This window comes from Sapajus apella, unplaced genomic scaffold (genome assembly GCF_009761245.1).
Source record: "Sapajus apella isolate SASKATOON/1434 unplaced genomic scaffold, GSC_monkey_1.0 scaffold23, whole genome shotgun sequence".
Lineage (NCBI taxonomy): Eukaryota > Metazoa > Chordata > Mammalia > Primates > Cebidae > Sapajus > Sapajus apella.
In genome coordinates, this window is record NW_022436963.1 from 8194715 (window position 1) to 8214747 (window position 20033).

General features: G+C 43.6%; 1 protein-coding gene across 5 annotated transcripts in view; it reads right to left on the minus strand.

Moving 5' to 3' along the window:
* Positions 1-20033, minus strand: part of ARHGEF3 (Rho guanine nucleotide exchange factor 3) — a 290282-nt gene that overhangs the window by 77097 nt on the left and 193152 nt on the right. Inside the window, exon 1 of one of the 5 annotated variants that reach the window (XM_032290254.1) lies at positions 181-440. The exons of the other annotated variants lie outside the window; for them this stretch is intronic. Within the exon in view, the coding sequence (XP_032146145.1) occupies positions 181-276 (96 nt within the window). The 5' untranslated portion in view covers positions 277-440. Of the gene's footprint in view, positions 1-180; positions 441-20033 lie in introns of those variants that run through there. 5 annotated transcript variants of the gene reach the window in all.

Below are 20033 nucleotides of genomic sequence, written 5' to 3' on the forward strand. Positions count from 1 at the left end.
GACGGGGAGACACAAAGAAGAGTGTGTGAGAGATGGAGCGAGAGAAAGTGGCACACACGGAGAGTGAGGGATGGAAACAGAGAGACAGTGACACCGGGCGGGCGCCGAGAGAGTGGGAGGCGGAGGGAGACGAGACAGACAGATGGCCCCTAGGGAACCAGGTGCAGGGCGCGGCCCTACCTCGGCGTCCTTGGCCAGACTGCTGGCCGGGGGTAGCTCCAGGCTGCAGTTCGCCCTCTTGACCGTGAGGTAGAAGGGGTAGTCCTTGGCCACCATGGCGGCTGCCGGGCCTGCCCTTTGGGATGTCACCGCTGATCCTAGGCGACCACAAAACTCCCAGGCGAAAGGGGGCCCCAGCTTCACGATGCCGGGCAGCGGCTGCGACTAGGAGGCCGACAGCCGGCTTGTAGCCGGGCGGGACGCGACTGGGCGGTGGAGCCGAGTGGGCGGGGCCGCGCCAGCCACGCCTTGGTGGGTGGGGAGGGGGCGGGCCGCCAGCTCGTCACCGCCCCGCGCTGCGGGGAGGGCCCACGTGCAGCCTCGCGGACACCTCCTGGGGCGGCGAGGGGCGTGGGGCGGTCCCACGGGTGGAGAGGGACCTCTCTCTCTCCAGCGGGCACTCGACCCCGGGCCCCGCTGTGGCGCGTGGGCCGCGATTGCTGGGCAGCCGACCCCGTGATAGCTCCTTTCGGGCTCTCGGGCACTCTCCGGGTGAAGGAGGCTGCGGGTAGAAAGGAGGCTGTAGTGATACCCGGCGACTGGAAGGAGCCTGGAGGGAAAAGCCAGCGGTTTTTGTTTGTTTTAAGACGAGGTTTCACCATGTTGGTCAGGCTGGTCTTGAACTCCCAACCTCAGGTGATCCGCCCGCCTTGGCCTCCAAAGTGCTTGGAAAGCGAGCGTTTTAAAAGCCCACACTAGAAAGGGGTGGTATTCTTTCTTGCCCTCTTCCCAGGCCACTGCACTCTATTTTATTTTTTTAATGAATGTCACTGGAGTATAACCTACAAATGGCAAAATGCACCCATTTTAAGAGTACCCTTCACTGAGTTCTGACAAATATAAACACCCGTATAACCACCTCACCAGTTACTATACAAAACATTTCCACCACCCCCGGAAAGTTACCTCCAGACCTTTCCCTTTGCACCCACTTTTAAATATGACTAGGAAGTTCAGGGGCTGCCTGACACTCGAAGGCAATCTGACAGGGTGTCCTTCAAGTATAAAGCTGTGCATGGATAACCCAGCATTACCACACCTTTCTGGATCCTTTCTGGAGAAACAATGACATTGTAAATCCTCAAGAAGGAGACTGATTATAAGATTGTTTGCAGCAGCCCTGTCTGGGGCAGTAAAAAATAATAATTGGAAACAATGGTAATATATCCATCAATAGGGAGGGCTTAAATAAACTTGCCTCACTGTGTAATACCACTTAGCAGCAGTGAAAAAGGAGATGGGTCTATGGGTGTGTCGTGGAAACAGCTCCAATGTATTAGATTCAGTTTAAAAATAATTGCAGACTAAGCACAATACAATACCATTTGTGTTTAAAAAAACACATTTACAAAAGAATACCATATATTTTCTATAGAGATATATTTGTGGGTAAATAACATTGAACACTATCTAGAAGAATCCACAGCAAACTTCTACCATTTTCCTTGCGGCTAAAGGGAGGCCCTTGAGATGAAAGTTAGTGAACAAAAGGAACTTACGCTCATGTTTTTAACTTTTTTATAAGAAAAATGCAGCCTGGGCAACAGTGAAACCCTGTCTCTAAAAAAATATATATATACAAAATATTAGCCAGGTGTGGTGGTGCATGCCTGTAATACCAACTATTCCAGAGGCTGAGGTGGGAGGATCACTTAAGCCAGGGAGGCAGAAGCTGCAGTGAGCCAAGATCATACCATTGCACTCCAGCCTGGGTGACAGTGAGACCCTGTCTCAAAAAAAAAAAAAAAGAAAAAAAAAGAAAAATTGATTAAGTACAGTGGCTCACACCTATAATCCCAACACTTTGGAAGGCCAGGCAGCAGGGTGGCTTGAGGGCAGCAGTTCAAGACCAGCCTAGGCAACATAGCAAGACCCCGCCTCTATAAAAAATTTAGAAATTAGCCGGGCATGGTAGTGCATGCGTGTAGTCCCAGCTAATCTCAAGGCTGAGGTGAGTGGATTGCCTGAGCCCAACAGTTCAAGGCTGCAGTGAGCTATGATTGCGCCACTGTACTCTAGCCTCATGAGAGAATGAGACCCTGTCTCAAGAGAAAAAAAGGAAAATATATTGATTCAAGGAACTACTTGGGAAATTACAGTTTTTTAAAATATTAAAATTATCATCTTTTTCTTTATTTTTCTTTTATTTATTTATTTATTTATTTTTTGAGATAGGGTCTTGCTTTGTTCAGGCTGGAGTGTAGTGGCATTCTCAGCTCACTGCAACCTCCTCCTGGGCTCAAGCGATCTTTGCCACCTCAGCCTCCCCAGTAGCTGGGACTACAGGCCTGCACCAGTGTGCCCGGCTAATTTTTGTATTTTTGTAGAGACAGGGTTTCGCCATGTTACCCAGGTGGATCTCTAACCTCTAACCCCTGAGCTCAGCAATACACCTGCCTCGACCTCCTAAAGTGCTGGAATTTCAGGACTGAGCCACCAGACCAAGCCTGAAAATTATCATTTCTCAAAAGTTATTTTGTAGGCTGTACTGTTGAATCTTTTTTCTCCTCATGTGAAAAGTCGTGACTACATCAGGTAGTGATCTACAGAGACATTGTCTTTTTTTTACTTCTTGGGGATGCATGGGGTAGTAGGAATGGTGATATCTAGTCTCTGTTACAGTGTTCTTTGCTTCTACCTCAGGTGAGAACTCAGCACTTCCTACTTTTCAGGCAGGAAACCTCATGATACATGGCTCTTCATCCCAGGTATCAAGTCCACACCCTGGCACTAAATCCACCTACTTTCCTACCCAGATAGTGCAGACAAACTACCTTTGGAAGCAAGAAGAATCAGGCCCTGTGTAGCCCGTCTGTTATCACTACACATGTAAATGGTGCTCCTGAATGAGTGGAGTTTCCAACTAAAATTGGAAGAGAGCTCCTGAGTTTTTCCCTCGATATACGACCTGAAGCAATGGGAAGAAAACTGCCTAAGAAGAGGCATGGGGTGGGAAAGAGCACCTCAGAACCACTGATTTTTCCTATTTGTACTCCTGAAAACAACTTTATCCTTTTAGCCTGAGCTGCACTGATGGGGAGCTCACACAAGTGCCCCAAAAGCTTAGCCAAGCTTGGTGGGGGTGTGAGGGGAACCTCATCTCCAAATAGCCCCTGATTAACTATGTAACCAAAGGCAGGGCCAGAGGCAGTGACATGCCTCACACAGGGCTTGCATGGCCAGCAAGAATCTGTGCCTAAGTACTCAAGCCACTTCTTATTCCCTTCTTCTGCCTGCTCTTCTGGCCCTCACAGTCTACTATCTCAACTAGAAGACGCTGGCCATCAAAGGCATTGGCTTTGACCCCCAGAAGAGCTTGCTGGGCCTTGTTCTCCAGTTGGAAAATGTACTTATAGCACTTGGTGAAGAAAAGAGTCACGCTGGCAAAGTCTGATAGCTCTGGAACTGGGTTGCTCATCGCAGTATCGTCAGGGCCGAGCAGGGAGTCTGACATGCCCTAAGTCCAGTGTAACAGTAAACGAACCTTAAGAAATGTGTTTATTTATTGTTTTGAGACAGGGTCTTAATTTGTTGCCCAGGCTGGAGTGCATGGCACAATCTCAGCTCACTGAAGCTTCAATCTCCTGGGCTCAAGCAATCCTCCCACCCCAGCCCCACAAGTAGCCAGGACTACAGGTATGTGCCACCACGCCCAGCTAATTTTTGTATTTTCTGTAGAGATGGGGTTTCACGATGTTGCCCAGGCTGGTCTTGAATTCCTGAGCTCAAGTGATCCGCCCACGTCGGCCTTTCTAAGTGCTAGGATTATAGGCATGAGCCACTGTGCCTGGCCTCTGAAGAAATGTTAAAGTGCAACTTAGGTTGAAGAACAATTATTGCAGAGCAATGAATAGTCATATTGATTGATGAGAAGGCTGCTGTATCCATCTTCTTTAAAGCATTTCTTTGCTCTCCTTAAAAGATATTGGAGCCATAAAAATCAATAAATACACAGGGCTACACAACATATATACGGCAAACATATCTCTTTTCCACTATATGTGCTAGGCAAAGAGAGAGAGACAGAAGCACAGAGATTGCTAATGGCCTATAACAACTTCAATAGTGCTGTTAAAAAAAAAAAAAGCATAAATGACAAAAGGAAAGATGGGAATCTGGAATTCCCCTGGGTGGTCCGATTCTTCCAAACTTCTTATAGCATGAATGTCTCACCACCCAGAATAAGATTCTGGTGTTTAAAGACATATATTTTTGGTACAACAAAGCCTACAAACTCAAGCCAGCAATTCTGGGTACACACAAGCCACGTATGTGGTCCTTGAGGCATTTAACACATTTTCAGGAGTATTTTTGACCTCACGCAATTTCCACCCTGGTCCCTGACTTTAGCACCTTCCCCATATGTAATGTATTGCTCCAACACTGACAGATTTGGGTTTTATGCAATTTGCCTGGGACTCTATCCGGGGGTGTCCGTGATCAAATACTGTCAAAAAACAGACAGTCCTGCAGGAAGGCTTCCAAGCACATCCCTGAGGTTCGTGTCACAGTTGAGGGAAGCTGGTCCAGCCCTGCAATGCCACTAAGCTAAGTGGCCACAGGAGCCCAGCACTCCCCATTCTGCCTGTGTGTGTGTTTATGGGCTTAGGAACAACACTGCTCTAACAGGCAGCTTCACTCAAAGCAACAGCACAAAGTGTCTTTCAGAACTTGCCTTCAGCACAGCCTGTTATAATCCTATAAAATGCTTCACAGCCGGGCAGTGTTCCTCAGCAGCCAGAAGCCTGGAGACTAAAATAAAGAGGGCTGTTCTGCATTTGCAGGAATGGTGCCAAGCACAGGGCCTGTGGTCTTGCCTGTGCTGAGCGGGGGTCATTTGGGCTGCTGGTGGAATGGTGGGCCTCAACACACAGGCCCACCACTGGTTATTAGCTCCTTTTAGACTTGTAGACAATCAGGTGTGGCTTGAAGACCATCTACCAACTCCTTAAATCTCAGTGCCATGACTGGGAGCAGAGCAGGCCCAGTGTGAGGCTAAAACCAGAAGCTAATGTGGCTGTGACAACCTTCTCAGCCAACAGGACAATGCTTTGTCCTATTAGCATTATATTTTAACATCAGGAATAGTGATTTTTGTTTTTTGTTGTTGTTTTTTTTTGAGACAGAGTCTTACTCTGTTGCCCAGGCTGGGGTGCAATGGTACAATCTTGTTTGCTTCAACCTCCACCTCCTGGGCTCAATGAATTCTCATACCTCAGCCTCCTGAGTAACTGGGATTACAGGTGTACACCACCACACCCAGCTAATTTTGTTTTTTTTTTTTAGTAGAGACGGGGTTTCACCAAGTTGGCCAGGCTGGTCTGGAACTCCTGACCTCAAGTAATCTGTCCGCTTTGGCCTCCCAAAGTGCTGGGATTACAAGCATGAGCCACTATGCCCAGCCTGAGTTTTTTTTTTTCTTAAAGTCTTGTTCATCCATCCATTCACTCATTTATCAAATAATTAATGAATGCTTATTATAGTCAGGTGTTCAATTAGATACATTTCTCCCCTTCCTCTTCTCCCATTCCTGAACTTCTATGCCAGGCAGATGTTTAATACACACTTGTATTAAACAAGGGAAAGGGTTGAAAAATCTGAAGAAGTTCTGGCAGTGAATTCTGACAGATGAGGAGCATGATTTACAGCTAGATATGTAAAAATGGCACAAATGAAGCACTGATCATCTCTAAACTGATACCAGTATTACTATTATCCCTTTGCCTAAGGAGCTATCCACTGACTCCAGTCTAGATTTACCAAAAACATCCCTTGGCCAGGCATGGTGGCTCATGTCTGTAATCCCAGCACTTTGGGAGGCCAAGGCGGGTGGATCACCTTAAGTCAGGAGTTCAAGACCAGCCTGACCAACATGGTGAAACTCTGTCTCTACTAAAAATACAAAATTAGCCGGGCCTTGTGGCAGATGCGTGTAGTCCCAGCTACTTGGGAGGCTGAGGAAGGAGAATTACTTGCACCTGGGAACAGTGTGCTAAGATTGTGCCACTGCACTCCATCCAGCTTGGAGAACAAAGGTAGACTCTTTGTTGAATCAAATCTTCCTTGATGCCCAAACCTGAACCTTAGCTGAAAAACAAAATCCATAAAACACAAGAAAGACAAAAGAATAAAGAGGAATACAGAGGTAAGGGAGTGAGGGAACAGAAAATTATCTTAACCTGCTTCAGGTACGCAAATATTCTTTAAAACACCAGTGAAAATTAAAGTTTCAATGATATAATAAAGAAGAAACCAGGGAAGGGAAATTTTTTCAAGTCCTATTCTTTCCCAGGACAACCTTTGCCACCATATTTGTTTTGGGGGGCAGAAATGCAAACTCAGTGATTAAATAAAAACCCTAAAGTGTTTACTATTTTGATATATGGTGTTTCTGACTGCACAGTTTATGTAAATAAAACCCTGTCTCACTCAAGATTTTTTTTTTTTTTAGACAAGAGTTTTGCTCGTTACCCAGGCTGGAGTGCAATGGCATGATCTCGGCTCACCGCAACCTCCGCCTCCTGGGTTCAAGCATTTCTCCTGCCTTAGCCTCCCGAGTAGCTGGGATTACAGGCATGCGCCACCATGCCCAGCTAATTTTTGTATTTTTAGTAGAGACGGGGTTTCACCGTGTTGACCAGGATGGTCTCGATCTCTTGAGCTCGTGATACACCTGCCTCCACCTCCCAAAGTGCTGGGATTATAGGTGTGAGCCACCGCGCCCAGCCTCACTCAAGATTTTGTAGTAAGAATGGTGAACTTCTTCAATTTGAACTTATAACTAACAGCAGGCTTGTTCAGCCCACAGAATTAATAAAACATTTTCTGTGTACTACTAGGGCATCTTTGAACTTTATGAAGAGTCTGCCTTTGTTTGAGAGTATTTCATATTTGGGGGTTAAGAATTCAATAAGTATATTTAATTTTTAAAACGTTTTTATTTTATTTTTCTTCATGACAGAATCTCAGTCTTTCCCTCAGGCTGGAGTGCAGTGGCGTGATCTCTGTTCACTGCAACCTCCACCTCTCAGATTCAAGTGATTCTCCTGCCTCAGTCTCCCGAATAGCTGGGATTACAGATGTGCACTACTATGTCTGGCTAATTTTTGTATTTTTAGTAAAGACTGGGTTTCACCATGTGAGCCAGGCTGGTCTCGAAATCCTAGCCTCATGTGATCCACCCGCCTTGGCCTGCCAAAGGGATTATAGGCATGAGCCACTGTGCCTGGCCACATATTTATTTATTTATTCCCCTCAGACTACAGTTAAGGTATTCATTTATGTGGGTTTCTTATACTAACCATTATTCAGAGAAATTAGAACCTAAAATGTGTAAATTCCAACTTTGGATAGTAGTGGTGTTTTCTCTTCCATCAACTACAAACTCAGTAATCAAAGTACCGTATTTCATCAAACCTAAGACTGCACTATAAGCTATTACTTTATGTACTCTCTAGAAAGAAAAGTAGACTGGGTGTGATGGCTTACCCCTATAATCCCAGCACTTTGGGAATCTGAGGCAGGCAGATTAATTGAGCCCAGGAGTTCAAGACCAGCCTGTGCAACATGCCAAAAGCCTGTCTCTACAAAAAAATAGAAAAAGTAGCTGGCATGGTGGCACACATCTGTAGTCCCCGCTACTTGAGGGAGGCTTGAGTCCAGGAAGCAGAGGTTGTAGGGAGCTGAGATTGTGCCATTGCACTCCAGCCTGGGAAACAGAGAGAGAGAGACTCAGTCTCAAAAACAAAAAAAGAAAAGAAAAATATTGTCGATTAAATTATATGATCAATTGTAAGACCCTTGTCAATTCCAGAGAAGTTAACATGTGGAGGGAAATGTATGTAATAGTGAAATATGGCAGTATTCATATCATCTGGCCTGAATTTGAAAACCTATACATTTATAGAAAAATGACTTCTGAGGAGTCAGGGACACTTCCAGAGACCACCTGCTGTGAAACTAAGAAACTTATCAAATCCATATACATCCCTGAGCCCCGCTTTGGTCCAATGAATTGGAATCTTTGGCAGCAGACCCAGAAATCTGTAAAACACCCTCAAAGAGCACTGTTTGAGTAATATACATAGTGTTATGAATCAGAATGATCAGCAAGCTCAATAATGAACCCCCAGCCACGGGCTAGAAATGTTCTGATCACAAATCAGTCCTGAGGTTCCCAGGGTGTAATTAGCTCAATGGTTGTAGCATCGAAACCCAGAATGGGCATAGGGAGCCTCTTAACTTGTTCATCTAAACAAACGTGCACTGAGGAACTATTGTGTGCTGCAGCATGCTATATACAGATGGGTACCTCAAGGATACGATGAAAAATTAACAAATCTATACTCTGAGTAAACTACCAAGTAAACCACCCACTCAGAGTGTGTTTTGGCTCTTGGGACGTGATTTACAATCCGGTATCCGAGGTTCTAACTTAAAACATGCTTATCTTCATAGCCAGAGGGCATGACAGCATTTACATTTTTAAAAAATTAGCTGTAGAACAGAGAATGGGAGGAGGGCACTTGGCTTGAGATGTTTACTTGAAAAAAGACCTGGGGCTGGGGCTGGGGCAGGTGGTGGGGGTGGGGGAGTGGGTAGAAGACCTTAATTACAGAACAAGTTCAACTAGTAAAAACAGGTTTGGGGACTCCTGGCAAATATGTGTCTCATCCGGTGGGGGTGGAAATTGGCTGGCGTGTGCTAGAAGCAGCCTTTTAGCTTAAAGTGTTCTGTGTGCTGTGGATATGAGATGCACTTCACAGAGGGGCCAGTGTGTGTGGGGTAACTCAATGCTTTGGTTAAGTGGGAGCTGAATTAAGGCAGTTTCTGCTTTACTTGAATTTTTTTCCATCTCACAGCCAAAACCAAGCTCAGCAAACACAGTTCTCATGTGCCCACAATTCTGATTAAACCAAAAGCCTTGGCAATAGAGGGCTGAACAGAAGCACTTAGTCACTAGTTTCCCAGGTTTTATCGCTGCACTGTCATTTGGTTCTTCAACTCTAGCATTAGTAAGTACAATCACCTGATGGCTGTGCCTAGCTAATTCCTCTTATTCAAGGTTGTCTGTGACCCCCAGGCTACGGTAATCCTTGCTTTGTGTCCCCAAGGTGCCAAGTGCCTCATCTTCCCCAATAGTCAGCCTGTTCCTACTGAATGGTTTTATGCCTGTCTTCGCTGCCTGACTGCAAGCTACAAAGGGGCCCGATCTATCTCGCTCATCACAGTAGCCTCAGCTCCTCCTATTATGCTGGCACATAGCAGATGCTCGGCCCATATTTGTTGAAACGAAAATTAAATTGAAATGGGGCTAATCAAAGAACATGTCATGGAGGAAGAAAATCCAGAGATTTTTGCAAGAAGAACATGGCATATTTAAAACTTCCGAGATGGGACCAAAAGATCATATGCAGAATACTATAGTGGGCTATAGTTTGAAATTTTGAAAGGTAATTCAAATAGGCCCCTAATGTTTAGCTTCTCGAAGAGTCCAAACCACTTTGAGAAACAGCTCCTACAGTGTTAGACTGTGGGAGCCTCTCAGATATGATAGAGCTTTCAGTTCCTTTCAGCTGTTTACATACTAATTTCTGAACAAGGTGGACGTGCCAGGGAGGTTGAAACTAGTGACAAAGGGACATCAAATAGCTTATTTTCAAAGACACCCTGCAATATGTTCATCTGCCTTTTTCCTTCCCTTTAAAGGTGATTTCTTCCATTCCCTTCTCAAGGTTTTTGATTCCAGGTTAAACTCTACAAAAATGTTTTTTCCTTCTCAACTTGCCATGCTCACACCTAGTGCTATTTGTATCAAAAGCTTGTTTTCTTGAGGTGGGCCCCAAGGAGCTGACTTTTAAGGGGGAGGGAAGATTTTGTCTGGTGTTTCTGCAAGATTAAACATGGGGCTCATCTGGAGTTCCAGGCTGATGAGAAATTATAGACTCAAGAACGTTTTATTCAAAGAAGCCCAAGGAAGAAGAAGGCAACTTCTCTGCTAACTGCTCCACCAAAGCGGGGTCATGCTCTCCCCTAATGGAGTCTTACAAAAGATATTTTGAGAGCGCATTCTGGTTTAGAGACAGTACATGGTGAACAAAGCTCATCTGTCATTGAGTGGGAGGAAGGGAGGGGAGAAGGTAAGAGAGAATTAAAATTGTAAAGCCAACATCACGTGGATTCCTCCTTGAACTTTAATAACCCAGTGCTGCCTGCAGGCTCAGAAAAAACAAATGCAATGGGTAGGTACGAGGATTGCTCTGGTGCCAGGAAAATGCAATAAGACATAACTTTTACAAGGTAGGCAATGAAAGAGTGCCCTGCAGGAACAAAACAGGCTTTTAACATCTCCAAAGTTGGCAGCCAGATGCCTGAAAACGTTGGCTTAGGGCATCCAAAATGCACAGCAGATAGAACCACTTTCTTTAAGATGAAGTCATCTTCCAGGGGAAACAATACTGTAGCTGGGAAGGCTGGGTTTTTATGATTCATGGGAGGAGGAGAATTTGATCTGTATTTTCTTTGCCACAGCCTACCCCATTTTAATGCATGTTAGAGGTTTTCCACATGTTAGGCAAATTTTCTAGAATGTTTTAAAAGGGAAAAACATTCTATAGACTGCCTCAGTTACTGAAAGAGTTCTCTTTCTCCCTAGCTGGGGAGGGATCCAATTCTGTTTCACTGTGTTATCAAAAAGACCTGAAACTACCGCTCTTCATTTGGATTCTGCTGTTATGAAATGCAGTTGGGGGTATCTTGTTACACTTTACCCCCAGAAGTGTTAAAGGAAGTGCCTGTCATCAAAATTCAAAAATAAATTTAAAAAAATGATGCTGGCAGAGCTCAAAAACTAAAGGGATCAGCATTTTGCTTCAGTTTCCTGTTCATAAAACTTTATAAAAACAACCCACCCATTTAAAAAAACCATAACAATAGCTCACTATTCTTTTCCTAAATGCTTGCCTCATGCCACTCTGAAATTAGGTGCCATCACATTTCCTGAGTTATGGACCCCAAACACCACATCCTTTTCCTCCCTCCCACACCCTAACCCCACCTGGCATCATTCCTGAATTTAGATGCTTCTCCAGTTTATGATCTCAGTAGAGAAATGCCAACATTCTCCCTCCTACCTGTTCTAAGAGGCCAAGCATCTGTACCAGCTGGAAGTAGGAATAATTGAGGCTTCCTTCCCTCAAATTAATTCTCACTTCCTAGAGAAACTTTTAATATGGAAGGTTAAATTACAAAGTGAAGAGTCAGTAAACTGAAAAAGAAATGATATTTCCCTCCCACTCTGGCTCTATGGCAAATTTTCTTTGAGGAATACTCAACACTCTGTCCTTCCTGGAAGAACACAGAAATACAAGCTCCAGAACAGGCTTTTCCAACCCACGGTCCACAGGCTGCATGCAGCCCATGATGGCTTTGAATATGGCCCAACGCAAATTCATAATCTTTCTTAAAACATTATGAGATTCTTTTGTGATTTTTTTTTTTTTTTTTACCTCATCAGCTATTGCTAGTGTTAGTGGATTTTAAGTGTGTATTTTACAATTCTTCTTCTTCTACTGTGGCCCAGGGAAGCCAAAAGATTGGAGACCCCTGCATTAGAATGAGAAGCCTGGGCTCAAATATCAAGTTTTTACTTGCCAACTATTTGACTTTGGACAATTTACTTAATGATGCCAAACATCAGTTTAAACATCTATAAAATGGGGACATTGAGAGTTTTGAGGCTTTAATGAGTTAAAAACACATGAATAATCCAATGAGATATTATGTATGGCAGATTTCTAGGCATACGATTAGCATGTAATCCATGCTGTTATTAACCTTTCTGGTAAATAAAGCATCTCCTTTTTTTTGGAAATGAATTAAGGAAAAAAGATGGAATTTGGAGAACTTTTCCAACACTCTTTGCTTCCAAAGAGATTAACTGATTGAACCCTTTAATTTCAAAAATTGATTTGGTGTTGCACACATATAAAAGCAGCAGCACAGTGAAGAGTGAACTAACCTAACTTAGAAGACATGAGCCAGGTGCAGTGGCTCACACCTGTAATCCCAACACTTTGGGAGGCCAAGCTGGGAGGATCACTGGAGCCCAGGAGTTTGAGACCAGCCTGTGCCACAAAGTAAGACCCCATCTCTACAAAAATAATAACAATAACAATGAGCCAGGCACAGTTGTATATACCTATGGTGCCAGCTACTCAGGAGGCTGAGGCTACTCAGGAGGCTGAGGCAAGGTGATTGCTTGAGCCTAAGAGTTTGAGGCTGCAGTGAGCTATGATCGCACCACTGCATTCCAGCCTGGGTAACACAGCGAGATCCCACATCTAAAAAAACTTAAAAAAAAAAAGGAGAAGAAGACATGGTATACAATCTGGCCCTACCATTAAGTCTGTAGTCTTGGGTAAGTCAATTGATCTCTCTGAGGCATAGATTCTTGAACCGTAGAAGAAGGTGATTTAAACATAAATGTGTCTGCCTCTTTCAGTCTATTAAACAGCAAAGACTGAAGTGTATATGGAGTATTATCTTCATTTTATGCTATTTAATTTCAGAAAAGCTTTCAAATAAAAATTCTTATCTCATGTTCTGATGAAAAGCACCCTGTCTAAAATTAGCATATTTGGTACAGGCAGCCCACATTTTGGGTTAGTTCAGCATGCTGATATTTTATAAGGGCTCATCAGAAAATTAAGCTCAATATACTAATTTGTCAGGAAATGTATATGTATATGGATTCCTTTAATATCAAGTGGCAAAGCAAGCAAGAGGTTGAAACAGAGGAAAGTTCAACAGAGAGAAAAGAATTACTGAGGGAAAATGGAGAGAGACTACAAATGGGATAGAACTGGCCTAAAATATACCACTGTCACTTAAAAATAGGTACTCAGTTACATAGTGCCTGTGTTATCTTTGCGACAGCATTTGGTTCCTACTCTGTCTTCTTCCTACAGGCCTGCTATGACTGTGAGAGCTATCTGTTCCTTAGTGGATCAAGTCTTGCTGCCTTGTGGATTCTGCCCAGTCACAGCCTTCCTTCCGCTCTTCAAGGGTGGGCTGCCTACATCCAAGTGAAGGCCACGTAGGGGGGATCAAGTGGCCTTGAGTTTTAGTCACTGTTGACCCACAGACTCTGGCAGCTATGGACAAGTCATTTAGCTTTCCTGGATCTGTTTTGATCAAACAGAATGTACTGGATTAAAGTTTTTCGATACAAGTCTTGTGGAACATTAATCACTTACATTTTATACCCGGGAGGTTAGGGATGAAGGAGGAGCCAAAGACATTATGAGCTAACCCTTTGTCCTGGGACTCTGGCTGGGGGAAGAAGTGGAACACATTTGTTACCAAACAGAACTGGGTGACCCTCAGTTCCCTTCCATCTTAAAGATTCTGAAATTCTACTAAAAATTCTGAAATTCTCCTGAAAATCCTGAATTTTATGTGACAGGAGAGGACAAAGAAGAAGAGAGGGACTTCAGGTAGTCATGCAGGAGGTGGCAGGGTGGTCACCTCGAAGCCCCGTTTGTACAGCAACTACAGTGTACATACTTAGCTTCTTTGAGGTGCTTCTGGAGTGAGGGGGCTAGTGGAGATAATGGGAAAGGAAGCTAAATTCCTCCTCTTGAAATGACTAGTATTGCACACAGCAAGCACTCAACAGATGCTGATAGAATTGAATTCAAAGGAAAAAAGACCTAGATTAAACTGACAGAAGTTGCACTGCTGCTCAAGATGTATGAATATGTCAAAAATGCTAACAGTTTCTGCTTTTGTTCTCAGCCACCCACGTTGCCATAAGCCATTTTCAGTCGCAAGATCAATTCTTTTTCGTGAGAATGAGCACACCTCTTTCGGTAGGATAACCACAGGTAAACCTCCCCCTGCACCCCCTGCTGCCATCCCATGCGCTTGGAATATGAACAAAGGTGAAGCGTCTGGGAGTTAAAGAATTCTGCTTGTTTTCGTTCGTATCTTTGCCCAGGGTAGTGGCAAATATTGTTTCATGGGTTTCCAGCTTTGTTTTTGGAGCTCAAAGGATAAAGTGCTCCCACAAGAAAGAATAAGGAGAGAGGAAAGAAGGTAAGGAAAAAAACTACTTCATTCAAACAGCAGAAGTCCTTTATTCCAAGGAAAGGTGACAGTATGCTACATCCTCTGTCTGAGCTGCCAAAGTCTCCATCTAGAGATACGGACAGCAACAATAACCTTAAAGAATTTTTTCGTACTTCTACTCTAAAAACAGGACTTAAAAGAAAACTAAAGTCTTCTGATTTCCAGCTGATGTTTTTACCATAAAACTAGGCTGCCTCATGAACAAATTCCCCAGGCCACAAAAAAGCTGGCTTGTAATAGGCACTCAATAAATATTTGTTGAATGAATTAAAGAACAGAAGAAAGGAAAAGGCACAGAAGGTATGTACCAAGGGCTGTCAACATAAGAGGACCAATTGGTTGACATTTCAAAAGCTTTGTGTATCTTTGAACTCAGGTCCAGAACAGTTCCACCCTCAACCTTCTCCATGTTTTAAAATTCCACTCATTATTCAAATCTCAGACCAAGTTTTTTCTTCTGAGAAGATTTCCCAGGTCAACCCAGCCCTGTGGAGCTAGTTTATTCTTTTGAGTTCTAACAATTCTTATTACTAAAAGTACAAAAATTAGCTGGGTATGGTGGCAGGTGCCCATAATCCCAGCTACTTAGGAGGCTGAGGCAGGAGAATCACTTGAATCCAGGAGGCAGAGGTTGCAGTGAGCCAAGATTACACCATTGCACTCCAGCCTGGGCAACAGGGCAAGACTGTCTCAAAAAAAAAAAAAAAAAAAAAAAAAAACAAAACCAACAAACAAAAAAACAATTCTTATTACTACCACTTAATTAACCATGTTCTACCAGGTGGCAGCTTTTTTTTTTTTTTTTTTTTTTTTGAGATAGAGTCTTGCTCTGTCTCCCTGGCTGAGTGCAGTGGCACAATCATGGATCACTTTAGCCTTGACCTCCTGGAGTCAAGTGATCCTTCCATCTTAGCCTCCTGAGTAGCTGGGACTATAGGTTCCCAACCACGCCTGGCTAATTTTTATTTTTCTAATTTTTTGTAGAGATGGGGGTCTCACTACATTGCCTAGGCTGGTCTTGAACTCCTGGGATCAAGTGATCCTCCTGCCTTAGCCACCCAAAGTGCTGGAATTATAGGTGTGAGCCACTGCACCTGGTGCAACCTTTTTTTTTTTTTTTTTTGGAGTCAGGATCTCACTTTGTCACCTAGTCTAGAGGTCAGTGGCGCAACTGTGGCTCACTATAGCCTTGACCTTCTGTGCTCAAGTGATCCTTCCACCCCAGCTTCCCAAGTAGCTGGGACTACAGGTGTGTACCAACATACCCAGCTAATTATTTTAGTTTTTGTGGAGATGGAGTTTCACTATGTTGCCCAGGTTGGTCTCAAACTCCTGGATTCAAGCAATCCTCTCCCCTTGACCTTCCAAAGTGTTAGGAGTACAGGGGAGAGCCACTGCATTCAGCCTAAGCTAATATTATCACTTATTCCTACATTCAACTTATATTGACCAACCAATTTAATGGTCAATTGAATTTTTGTGCTGTTCTACTACTACCAGAGGAGGCCAGTAACAACTGGTATCTGGTCAGCTGTATAAGACTCTACCCAGGGAGGGATGTGAGGATGTGTTGTGCCCTAAAAATAACTTCATGTTAAAATTCAGGAAGATGCTTATCAAACCTCCAGATCTACTCACCAGTTTACAGAAAACAGGGATAGAGGAAAAAATTAAAACACATCGTAAGAAAGCACACCTGAATCCCAGCTAGAAAATATTCTGCCAGAAAAATGACCTGGTTTCCTCAGCAAGAGGGTAAAAACAAGGGGTGACAGGGAGGTTTTTCACACTAACAATGATAAGAAATGGGTGGACCAGTCAGGCACAGTGGTGCGTGCTTGTAGTCCCAGCTACTTGGAAAGCTGAGGCAAGAGATCACTTGAGCATAGCAGTTTGAGACCAGTGTGGGCAACACAGTGAAGACCTTGTCTCTTAAAAAAATAAAATAAGGCTGGGCGCGGTGGCTCAAGCCTGTAATCCCAGCACTTTGGGAGGCCGAGGCGGGTGGATCACGAGGTCAAGAGATCGAGACCATCCTGGTCAACACGGTGAAACCCCGTCTCTACTAAAAATACAAAAAATTAGCTGGGCATGGTGGTGCATGCCTGTAATCCCAGCTACTCAGGAGGCTGAGGCAGGAGAATTGCCTGAACCCAGGAGGCGGAGGTTGCGGTGAGCTGAGATCGCGCCATTGCACTCCAGCCTGGGTAACATGAGTGAAACTCCGTCTCAAAAATAAAAAAAATAAAATAAAAGGAAAGAGAATTGGGCACAGTGATTACAGTGGCTTATGCCTGTAATCCCAGCACTTTGGGAGGCCAAGGTGGGAGGATCACGAGGTCAGGAGTTTGAGACCAGCCTGACCAACATGGTGAAACCCCATCTCTACTAAAAATACAAAAATTAGCCAGGCATGGTGGCACACACCTGTAATCCCACCTACTCAGGAGTCTGAGGCAGGAGAATTGCTTGAACTGGGAGGTGGAGGTTGCAGTGAGCCAAGATTGCGCCACTGTGCTCCAGCCTGAGCAACAGAGTGAGACTCCATCTCAAAAAAAAAGCCAACAAAAAGAAGGAAAGAAAGGAGAAAAGAATGAGTGGAACATGTTGGGATACTGATTCAAACAGCCTAACTGTATAAGGACGCTTTTGAGGAAAATTAACAAGAATTTCCCTGAATTCTTCAACATCACCTAATATGCAGTCCAAAGTAAAATTTAAATATGAGGACATTCAACTTTGGATTGAATATTAGATAACATTGAAGACTTATTGTTAATCTTGTCAGATGGGATAAAGGATGGTGGCTTACGAAAAAAAGGTGGTGGCTCATGCCGGTAATCCCAGCACTTTGGGAGGCCAATGGGAGCGAATCACTTGAACCCAGGAGTTTGAGACTAGCCTGGGTGGCATGGTGACACTCCACCTCTACAAAAAAAAATACAAAACATTAGCCAGGCGTAGTGGTGCATGACTGTAATCCCAGCTACCTAGGAGGCTCAGGTGGGAGGATCACCTGAGCCTGGGAGGCAGAGGCTGCCGTGAGCGGGGATCAGGCCACCACACTTTAGCCTGGGTAACAGAGTGAGATACTGTATCAAAAAAAAAAAAAAAAAAAAAAAAAAGAGGTCCTTATCAGGTAGAGAGGTACAGCGGACTACTGATGAGTAAAGTGACATATGGCCAAGGTTTGCTTAAACTACTCCTAAAAACAGTGCAGTGACTGGAGGGAAGTTAGTGATTATTGAAGCTGGATGATAGTGACCAGGTGCTAATGAAACTATCCTCTCTACTTTTCCAATATGAGCAGATCACAAGGTATCATGATTAACAACTAAATTATTCAACTTAGAAAGTTATAATTTCTGTTTTATATGCTGGTGAGGGTACAGTTTCTCCAGGTATCATATTTAACACTAAATTATCCAACTTAAAAGTTATTTCTGGTCAATGTCAGTGAGGGTATAAGTGAAAAGGGCATTTGTAGAACCACTGATGACAGTAAAAACTACTGTGATATCAAGAGATGTCAATACCTACCAAGAGCAATACAAATATGCAAATATCTTAGCCTGATATCCCTACATGCGTGACTTTACCAAAAGAAAATAATCTAAATGGCTGGGCGTGGTGGCTCACACCTGTCATCCCAGCACTTCGGGAGGTCAAGTTGGCTGGAACACCTGAGATCAGGAGTTTGAGACCAGCCTGGCCAACATGGTGAAACCCCATCTCTACTGAAAATATAAAAATTAGCCAGGCATGGTGGGGGACACCTATAGTACTAGGTACTTGGAAGGCTGAAGCAGGAGAACCCTGGAACCTGGGAGGTGGACGTTGCAGTAAGCTAAGATCATGCCACTGCACTCCAGCCTGGGTGACAGAGCAAGACTATCATAAAAAAAAGAAAAAAAGAAAAGAAAATAATCCAAAAGAAGAAAAAAATTTCAGTGTACTGTCATCTAAATAGTGATGATTAGAAATAATAATAGACTAGCTGCTAAGTATGAAGAATATACTGTGTACCAGGAACTACGTTAAATGCTTTATATACATTACTGTATTCTCTTCTAAACAACCCCTTGAGGAAAGTATTATCATTCCCATGGCACAGACGAAGAAAGCAAGTCCTCAAGATCACACAGTTCGGAAGTGGCGCAGCAGGAAATCTGGGTCAGGCTGGCTCCAAGGCCCACAATTTCCAGTCCTGCACTAATTGCCCTGAAATCCAAATGTCAGGCAATCGGGGATGTTTAATTAGATTATAGGACATCCACTGCACGAACACTGCATAAACATTAACAAGTATACTCATGAAGCCAAGCAATATGGGAACATGATAAGTTAATAAAAAGCGGGATGAAAACAGTTTATGAGGGTACCTGTGATATATGTATATATATGTGAAATATTTATGTGAAAAAGCTTGGCAGGGAAAAGATATAGAATACAAATCACAGTTGTGGCTGGGTGCAGTGGCTTACACCTGTAGTCCTAGCACTTTGGGAGGCCAAGGCTGATGGATTGCCTGAGCTCAGGAGTTCAAGACCAGCCTGGGCAGCATGGCGAAATCCTGTCTCTACTAAAAGCACAAAAATTAGGTAGGCGTGGTGGTGGGCGCCTGTAATTCCAGCTACTCAGGAGGCTGAATCAATGAGAATTGCTTGAACCTGGACGGTGGAGGTTGCAGTGAGCCAAGATTGTGCCACTGCACTCCAGCCAGGGCAACAGAGCAAGACTCTGTCTCAAAAAAAAAAAAAAAAAAAAAAAAATCACGGTTGTATCAGAAGGAAGGTCTCCCAATGATGGGCCATGTATTTATGTTATTTTTATTAAAAAGGGGAGAGGTAATGGAACTGAGGTACACACAGCCGCTGATGGAACAAAGGCATTTATTTTGGTAGTGGTGTTTCCATAGACATTGTTAACCATCAGTTTCTTCTAATTTGTTTTTTCCTCTTCTTTGGAACATTATAAAAACTAAAAGAATAAATATTCTACTTTTCCTCCCCCAAATATCTTTCCAATGACCTCTGCTAGGAATCACTTACTTTTGATCAGGAAGCAATTATTATTTTCCTATAGTTTCCTCTTGCAGCAGAGAAAATGTTACACTATAAGACAGATGTCTTAAACATAAGAGGGAATAAAAGACAGCAGCTCAAACTAATCTATAAAGGCTTGTTTCATGATTGAGGTCCTCTCTGAGTCTTGTGAAATCCTTTCACAGGTCATTTGTTATTAGCGTGACTGAAAAAGGCATCAAAAAGCAGGAGTTCCAATTCTCCATCTTGTCGATGTCCAGCCCAGGCATATCCTAACTGCATCCACGAGACTGCTAATCATCTCAAAATCCAACCCCACAGCCCAGCCTCCTGCTTTCTCCTCCTTCCCTTCACCTTGCCTGGAAAGACACATCTGACTGGCTCCCAGAATCAAGTTCACTGGGAGATTGTGGACTTGGAAGTGCTTTGGAATCTATGAAATGCTCTACAAATGGGAGGTTATCTTGATTAAAAAGCTGATACATTCCCTTGTGTATTTCTTTTGCCATAAATAAATTCCAGAGATGTTCCTTGGGGAGAGAAAGAAAACCCCCAGTTACTAGACCCCAGGTTATTTTAACTGCCAGAACCACGGTTGCCATAAATAATCAACTTTTTATGACAAAGCTTTTGTAACTA